This window comes from Manihot esculenta, chromosome 3, assembly GCF_001659605.2.
Source record: "Manihot esculenta cultivar AM560-2 chromosome 3, M.esculenta_v8, whole genome shotgun sequence".
Lineage (NCBI taxonomy): Eukaryota > Viridiplantae > Streptophyta > Magnoliopsida > Malpighiales > Euphorbiaceae > Manihot > Manihot esculenta.
This window is the reverse complement of record NC_035163.2, coordinates 2992664-3002538: the sequence shown is the minus strand read 5'-3', so window position 1 is coordinate 3002538 and position 9875 is coordinate 2992664. Positions and strand designations below refer to the sequence as shown.

The window sequence follows — 9875 nt, the reverse complement described above, 5'->3', positions numbered from 1 at the left end:
ATGATGCCTCGTCCCTATCAATGGAAATACTTGCATGGACCTTTCCTGCAAAATTCAAGCTGTCTAGTTTGGACAAATACGATGAGACAGCAGACCCCAAGAGTCCCATGGCTATCTTTAAAACAAGGATGCAGTTTCAAAACGTCAATGACTTAGTGTTGTGTTGGGTATTCCCATTCACACACACAAGTTTGGCTAAAAAATTATACCAACATCTAAGCTCAGGTTCTATTCAAAATTTTACTCAATTTGCTATGATATTTAAATCTAGATTTATCACCTATAAAGCTCCTGAAAAGCTCTCATCTGACTTGCGAAAGAACCGCCAAGGAGAGAGTGAGTTATTAAGGAGCTTCATCTCACATTTCAATATTAAAGCGATATAGGTGGAAGATTTAAATCATGAAATAGTGAGCGAGACATTAAGAACTCGGTTGCTACCTATCAGCAGCTGATGGATAAAACTTAGAAGTACATAAGGCTGGATGATGAGGTCCAGACACTCATGAACGCACATTTTGATGTGGATCATTAAAAATGATAATGAGGTTAGATGGTCTAGTAAGCTCAACCCCGATAAGGCAAGTAAGCGAAACAGAACACAGTATTGTCAATTCCATGAAATTTCAATATTAAAGCGATATAGGTGGAAGATTTAAATCATGAAATAGTGAGCAAGACGTTAAGAACTCGGTTGCTACCTATCAGCAGCTGATGGATAAAACTCAGAAGTACATAAGGTTGGATGATGAGGTCCAGACACTCATGAACGCACATTTTGATGTGGATCATGAAAAATGATAATAAGGTTAGATGGTCTACTAAGCTCAACCCCGATAAGGCAAGTAAGCGAAACAGAACACAGTATTGTCAATTCCATGAAATTTCAATATTAAAGCGATATAGGTGGAAGATTTAAATCATGAAATAGTGAGCGAGACGTTAAGAACTCGGTTGCTACCTATCAGCAGCTGATGGATAAAACTCAGAAGTACATAAGGCTGGATGATGAGGTCCAGACACTCATGAACATTTTGATGTGGATCATAAAAAATGATAATGAGGTTAGATGGTCTACTAAGCTCAACCCCGATAAGGCAAGTAAGCGAAACAGAACACAGTATTGTTAATTCCATGAAGATCATGGGCACACTACGGAAGAATGCATGCAACTAAAAGACAAGATTGAAAGACTCAATAGGGATGAAATTCTGAGGAGGTTTGCTAATAAAGACAAGGAAGAAATGAGGTCAGAACATGAAGTAAGAGCATCAGTCAATTCTGAGGAAAACGAACCCGTAGGGGTTATTCACGTAATTGTTGGAGGACCAAGCGACAATTACGGAACAAGTACTGATCAAGATGGTCGCCTACAAAAATAAAATGTCACGGGTATTAACCTCCCGAATCAAACTCTAAGGCTTTATAACAAATGATCTACTCGACAAACTAAGGGAATAAGAAGGCATGATGGGCCTAGTAAGTTGGGTGAGAATTGAAAAAGACTATTCAAGGTCTCTAAAGTTATTCATCTTGGTATTTATATGTTGGCCAAGTTAGATGGTCGAGTCATTTAATCCATTCATAGAATCTTTGTAATTCATAAAAATATTATCAACAAATATATGATGTGTTTTACCAATCTTTTGGTGTTTAAATTAGAACGATTAGACGATAATTGACAAAAGCGATGGGCCAAAAAACGGCACAAGGCAGATAACTGTCAGGCGAGTTTTCAGATATTAGTTCCAAAAGACAATAATTAGAAGGCAATTTTTATCGAAAAGTGCCAGAAGGCGGGTCACCGCCAGACGAGCCATAAGGTGGGTAACCGCCAGATGAATTTTTGGGTGTTAGCCCCAAAAGACAACAATTAAAAGATAAATTGTCAAAAAACATCACAAGGTGGATCACCACAAGGCGAGTTTTCGGATACTAGTCCTAAAAGACAATAATTAGACAATTTTTTGCCAAGAAATGCCACAATGCGGGTCACCTCCAGGCAAGACACAAGGCAGATAACCGTCAGGAAAAATATACGGGTGTTAGTCCCATTAATATAAATTTTTTAAGAACATTTATGTTCAAACCGTAAGGCGGGACCGTCAGGCAAATGTCTGAGTGTTAGTTCCATTAAAAAAAAATTTAAAAGCATTTAACTGGCTGGCAAAGTTTCGAGTGTTAAATTTATTAAGCCACAAGGCTTTTCTCGCCGGCTCGAGAAGTGAAGCAACACCATTTATCACCAGAATAGTCGAACAGACGTGAGTATGGAGAGCCAATTTGTGCATACCACGTGTGTAAAATTGTTAAGACAACTGTAATTTTTAAATCTGAAGAGTTAAAAACTAGTGGAGTGACCTTTGATACAATATAATAATTACTCAAAGTAAGTCATAAGCTGTCAAAATATGATAGGGCTATGTGGCAAGAGTCTAATAAGCTGACACACGATCACAAAAGTCTCACTCATATGAAGGAAAACCAATTCACAATAACACTCAATACTTTACCAAAACTCATTTTGTCCTGAATAGGTCGAGTGTTCATAAAAAGTTACCGTTAGCAGATATAATATAGTAATTCTTCATTATACTTATAATTACAGGAACTCTTATCCACTGGCCGATACCAGTTGATTTTCAGGAGATTCGATTACTAACTCTATTACAATTACATAGAGTTTAAGAAATGCATTTTTATAAACTCAAAATAATTTATTACATTCGTTCATTATAACAATTCAATAATTTAAACATCGAAATAATTGCATATAAACGCTAACTATGTCATGTTTTTTGCTTTTATAAATTAGCCGTTAAATCTTAATTTCATTTTCAGCTATATTAATATTTTTAATTAAAAATAATTTTTATATTTTATAAATTAATTTTTAAATATTTTAATATTAATAAGTTCTTAAATTTATAATTAATTTTTTAATTTATTAAATTTTAATATTTTATATGTAAAAACTAAATTAAAATATATCATTTGCTATTTATTTTTATTAAATAAAAAATAAAAAATTTAATTATTTTTTACTTGCAACAATTATTTTAAAACATTAAAATTATACATAATTTTATAAAAATTTATTTAAATTATTCTCTTTTCGAATAAATCAGTCCGAAGATTACTCACTGGATTATTTTTCATTGATAATTGTAGAATATTTTTAAATTAAATTGAAATTTATGATTTTTTTTCAAATTAAATTAGATAATTTATATATAGAATTGAAATCATCCCGAAGCATCCACTACATGACTTGGCATCAGGCATTTAAGAACAGAGAAGCACCTGGAAGCAGCTCTTATTTAATTGAAAGAAAAATAAGAAAATCAATAAATTTGTGTATATGTTTTTTTTTTTTAAATAGATTGTGTATATGTTATTAAAACGTTTATTTATTTAACTATCTATAATTTCTATGGTTTTCTTAGATATAGAAAAATATAAAAACATTATTATTAATTATTATTTTTTTATGATAAATAAATATATTAATTATATTAATAATTAATTTTAGCAATAATATACTAACAATGATAATAATTTTAATATAGTATTAATTATATTAAAAATGTTGCAATAATCTAGATTAATATAATTTTATCTTAATTTAAAATGAAATTATAGTTGAAATTGTTTGTTTTTTATGTTAATTTGCAACAAATGCCACTATTAATTATTTTCTTTGTCCTGCAATATAAATTACATGACATAAACATAAATTGCAGCAATTAGAATTACAATAAATATTCGAGCAAGTAAAGTTAGTTATAAGTATTGGGATCTCACATCGATTATAAAATCTATATGAGTGGAATTTATATAAAATTAAAAATTTAAATTATTATAATTTCGATAACGGTCAACGGTCTAGTTTTATACATAAATTTAATGGGTATATTTTATCTCCAACAAAATAAAAATTAAGAATCTTCATTTTTCTTTTCATGCTAATCTCAATTATTTTTATTTCTTGATTTTTAGAATAAATTTCTCAATTTTTTTATTTAACTTAAAATTGAAGATTTTTTTTTTCTTGAAATATATAGAAAATTGAATTAAAATTTGAGTAAAATTAAAACGGAAGATAAAGAAGATTAATGGGGAGCAATCAAATGCTGCCACATGGCTATCCATTATTCTTGTCCTTTTGCTTCTTTTGGCAACAACTCCTCACCTAAAAGACAAACCTTGTTATTATTTTGAGAATCTAGAACTTACCCCAAATAGATAAATTTTACCATATGACTCTCAAATATTGAACGATTTTACGATAATAATAAATTATTGTAAATTCTTAATATCAGTATTCAATCTGTTGGATAATTTCTCATAAAGCTAATGAGCTATAGAGCACTAGAATTTAAAGCAAACATAAAAAAAATCCACCACCGTGATCTAGAAATTTGACATCCAATGTATCATAGTATATGATATATTCATACCGTAAGAACTGCTTTGCTCTGGTCCATGGTGATTACTGAGATATTGCAAAACTTTTGCTGCAGAACTAAACTCTGGTATTTACTGGTGTGACCATTTTTACAATCCAGATATCTACACACTGGTGAAAAAAGGAAAATGAAGCCAAAAGTATTGACATTTGTGACCATTCTCAAACACAAGCATCTCTGCAATGTGGCTTGGAGCTCAAGTGGAATGGCCACCTTACACTCTTGTGTATGTAGTCAAGAAAACTTGGAACCTGTATGCTAAAAACATTACCATAGAAATCAAAAGCTTTGATCAAAATAAAATACAACCCCTATGCTCTGCCAGCTCAGTTACATATCCACCCAAACTTCATGGCTTTCCAATCAAATTTTCCAGTTCAAGGTACAATTTAGTCTCGTTCACTTCCAGGTCTTGTTCAACTAAATTCTCAGAACCTGCATTGTCATCCAGTAATTTCTCAGACATTAGATGGTAAACGGTTTCTCTATCATTGGTGCCACATATCAAACTAGCCTTCTGATCATCAATAGGACTGTAAAGCTCATCACTCATCGGCTGCTCGATTAGTTTTGACATTGTGTTGGTCTCTGTATCCTCTCTTAATACCTCAGTGAGTTCAGTTTGCATTGCAGCCAATTGTTCCTGAGCTTGGTGTCTACAGTTGACACTTTGGCTTGCATCTGCTGCATCAGGCAAGCTTTTAGGAATTTGGGTTGAAAGCGATCTTCTTTTCTTGAAAGCACTCCCACCCAGTTCTCTCTGTTGTTTTCTCTTCTGGATAAGATTTTGAATGAAGGCACGGTTCTTAGCCGCTTTATTCAGGAAAATGAACATCTGTAATTGCTTGCACTCTGCAACTTGAATGTGCTGTTCAACAATGCTGAGTTGATTATCCGAGTTTTCTCGTTGCTGCCTGAGTTTGAGGATTTCGATCCTCAATAAATCTTGATCATTCTTCAAATTTTCAAGTTCAGCTTCCAAATCTGATTTAGGTGAATCATCACCGATTGCTTTTCCCTGTTGCTGCTTGTTGTACCTACTTCTTCTCTTGATGTTCTTGAGCAAATGCTTCTCCCCTCCACGAAACCCTTCATTTGCAAACTCCCATCTATCAGGATCAATCTTTCTAAAGCCCTGAGACCATTTTGCATCATAAGAAACGAAACCCATAACGCTAATACAATAATTTCATACACAATTATTCCATTAAACATGTTCCTGAACCTGAGACAGAGACCCGAAAATCAGAGCAAGTTATTCATAAATGGGAAAATCAAAGAGAGAACAGTTCAAGAATGAATTATAGAATATGGTGTTAAAATCAAAAAATAGAATGAAAATGAAAGAGAAAACTAAGATTAAAGAAGACTGACATAGGTGTTAAGCTGGCGAATGAAGCTGGAAAAGTTACAGTGCTTGAAGTATTTAGGAAGCAAAGTTTTGGAAAATTCATGAGCGTCCCAGACGATAAAACTATCACCATTTTTACTCCAAGACACAGTGGAATCCGTCTCCGGATCCTCCACCATCTGAAAAGTCTTCTTTAGAAACGGTGGCGGACCTGTATCGTGTAAACCCTCCATGGATTTGGGCAAATCAACTGAAAAAGACGAAGATGATGATCCATCTTCATTTACACCCTCAAACTCATCGCCAAAGCCAATGGCTCCAGTATACTCCTCCTCGTCCTCTGATTTGATCGTGATTACATTGACGGTGTCATTCACCGCCGGCTTTTGTATTTCAGGTGTATTAATGGATGAAGAGGAAGAAGAAGGGAGACCACCGTGGGTAGCTTCACCGAAGGCGGCGGAATTGAGGGAAATTGATTGGCGCACAACCGGCATTTCTAGTGATTATTGGGGTTTATCGTCTTCTTCAAGATTTTTCAAGGGGTTTTGCGTTTGGCAACAAACTTTTTCAAACCCAAAGAGAAAATCTCCATCGCTGTGCGAGAGAAGACAGAGAGACAGAGTATTTATAGAAACGAAGAAGAATTGCCACGTGTCGCTGCTTTACTCCTCTAAGCAACCTGCCTATTGAATTATTTTATTTATTTATCATTTTTATGCTAATAATATAATTTAGTATTTTTATTTTTTAAAGTTAATATTATTAAACGTATTGATGATAAAATTAATGATTAATTATATTTTTCTGATTTTTAATTAATAATTTTAAATATAAATTGATATAACTTATATATATATTTATAATTATAATTAAATAGAACTTTAATTTGGTTAATTATCGTCGTGCTTTTAGATAAGATAAATTTTAATTGTTAATTTGATAAATTAATATAATAATATATGAAAAATAATAATTAAAAAATTATATCATGCAAGAATTATATATATATATATATATGACATGCAGATAAAATTTAAGTGTGATTTTTTTTTTCTTATGTCTTTTTTTATTTTTTTTATTATTATCTGGTGACGCATAATCATCACTATATTATGAAAATAATATTTATTATTATTACATATAGCATACCTATCTGTCCACCATTATTAGACATTCATTTGATTTTTTTTTAATTTTTATACTAATAGAATCGCAGCATAGTTAGACTTACTCTTTTACTTCAGATGAATTGAGCTTCTCTTTATGATGGATCTCTGATCAGTCCGGCATGTTTCAACAGTGAATTGAGCTTCTCTTTATGATGGATCTCTGATCAGTCCGACATGTTTCAACAGTGAATTAAATTGTATATTAATAGTGAGTTCTGATAAATTTTAGACGACTCTCCTATTAAAATTTAATCTCAGTCTGAGTATTAGTAGTCAGAATCATCAATATATATGAAATTAAAATAATAAAAATTCTTGTTATTTTATGTTAAACACTTGTTTTATAAATTAATAATTCAAACTATATTTTAAGCAATTTGTTAATACTATTACTTTTGTCTTCATTAAAAAAAATATTTTTATTTGTATTAATTATTTATTATTTTATACAATTTATTAAATTAAACACTTACATTCTATGTGTTCTAAAAATTTTATTTATACTGTTGATTTTTTTTTCATACTTAAATTTTATTATTAAACTTCTATTTTCAATAACTTAATTAAATAATAAAAACTAAATTGTTTTAAAAGTAATTTATTTTAAAAGCTTGACTGGGCGTGTTAAGCAGTGGAGGTTCCCTCATAATTGAGTATGTTGATGCGAAATTTGAAAGGGAGAGCAGAGGTGCGGACAATCTGTGAACTCATGATCGCAAATTCGCAGCGGTGGGTCAGCCTTCAGAGCTTCATTGGCGAGCCACGTTGCGTTGCTAAATTAGAGTAGGTAAATTTTCTATTTAATTTTTATGATATAAAAAAATTATTAATTTTATAAATTATATTAAAATATTTTTAAAATTTTTTGAAAAAATTATTAATTAATTTTTATTATTTTTATATATTAAATATTTTACTAATTAATTCATGTAATATAAAAAAATTTATTAATAATTTCTATATTTTATACTATTTTATAATATTTAATGAATAAAATTAATTAATAATTTTTAAAAAAATTTAATATATTTTTTAAAATCTTAACGAGTTTTCTTTATAAACAAATAATAACTTCCCCATTAGATCATTGGAGAGGAACGCACTAAATGACAACAAAAATAAAGTTGACGTTAGCTTTTTCTTTTCTTTTCTTTTTTTTTTTAGATTTTTCTATATATAAATATTTTATAAAAATAAATTTATTATAATGTTAAAAAATAAAAATATTAATAAATTTATATGTAATATTGTTTTTAAAACACAAAAAATGATATTTTTATTTTTAAAAAACGAATTATTTTTCTTAGAAAACTTAGTATTTATTAAAAATATTATCTATTAATTATTTTTTTAATACTCTACATATCAAAAAAAATTAGAAGCGCATATTACACTAGCAATTTGATGTTTAATTATGTTTATTTTTATCAAAAGCAATTTATTTTATACTTATGTTTAAATTTTCAAAATTTTTTTCTAAATTGTAATTTATTTAGATTTATTAATTTTTAAAAACATATATTACACTTACTTTAAAAAAAAAACATATAAATTTTTAATTATAATTAAGTATAATTTTTGTAATTTATAAATATAAGAATATATCTAGTTTCATATTTAATTTATATTGACATAGTTTTTATTATTTAATATAATTTTCATGTACTTATAAATAATTAGATAAATAAATTTTTAAGTATCAGATTCCGTTTTATTTGTACAAAATAATTTATATTTGAAAAATATTTCTGTGAAACGTTTTCCGTATAAAATATTTTTTAATGAAGTAGTTTATTTTTTATTATTTAATTTTAATTTTAAAAGTAAATTTTATTTTAAAAAATTTATATATAAAAAATTTAATAAAAATATTAAATTATGAAAATAGCTTTCTCTTTTTAAAATAAAAAGTCATTTTCTTTAAAATAATTTATTTTTTTATTTAATCAGAAAAATATTTTCCATAATTAAATTTTCGATGATTATTAACTTACTAATTTTGATTAGAAAAATTTAAGTCTTGGTTCAAAATTCCCTCCATTTCTTGAGAAGTTGAAAAATATACTTCTAAAAAATTTACTTGATATGAAATATAATATAAATGTTTTTGGTATATAAATGAACTTTTTTCAAAAAATAAAATTATTTTTGAGTTGTAAAAAATAATAATTTCTTTAATATCATTTAAAATAAATTAAATTAAAAGATGAATCTATAAAATCAATGAAATTTAATCAGGAAAATACAATTTATGGAATCTTATTAATACATTACTTAAAAGAGGGAAGTAGAATACTCTAATTTTCATGAAGTTAATTTGAAAATGCAAATTAAACAATATAGTTTTTTTATATTTTTACTTAAAAACTTTTAAGTAAGACTATATCTCAGCAGAAAATCACAAAGTATCTAAATTAATGGTTTAACTTTGTTTCAAAAAATAACTTATATTTAAGAAAATATTTTTAATAAAATAATTTATTATTAAATTATAAATAATAAAACTGTGAAAAGAAAGAATTATTTTTTTAAAACAATTTAATTTTTTAATAAAAAATATTTTATTCACAAATAAAACTAAACTGTGGTCAAAATCATCACTATTCAATTTTATATTTTTTTAAAATAAATATAAATATTAATTATAGTAATTTTGATAAATTTTTCGATTTTATATAAGTTTTTTTATTTTATATAAGTTTTATTCAGCTCTATAATTAATATAAAATTTTTTAAATGATTTAAAAATGTAATAATTCAAACTTCGCATAAAATGTAAATCAGCATCTTAACATTTTTCAATATAAAATGAAAAATTTTAAATGTATAAAATTCACATATGTTTATCAATTTTCTGCCTCAATTTTTCTTCAACAAGAACAG

At 27.8% G+C, this 9875-nt stretch overlaps 1 protein-coding gene across 1 annotated transcript; it reads right to left on the bottom strand.

The window, feature by feature from the left end:
* Nucleotides 1–4501: 4501 nt before the first annotated feature.
* LOC110610764 (heat shock factor protein HSF30) lies at nucleotides 4502–6437 on the bottom strand. Its single transcript, XM_021750830.2, has 2 exons — nucleotides 5844–6437; nucleotides 4502–5604 (listed from the first exon to the last, which is right to left on the bottom strand). The coding sequence occupies exons 1-2, from the start codon at nucleotides 6315–6317 to the stop codon at nucleotides 4819–4821; spliced, it is 1260 nt and encodes a 419-aa protein (XP_021606522.1). The 5' UTR covers nucleotides 6318–6437; the 3' UTR covers nucleotides 4502–4818.
* Between the last annotated feature and the right edge of the window lie 3438 nt (nucleotides 6438–9875).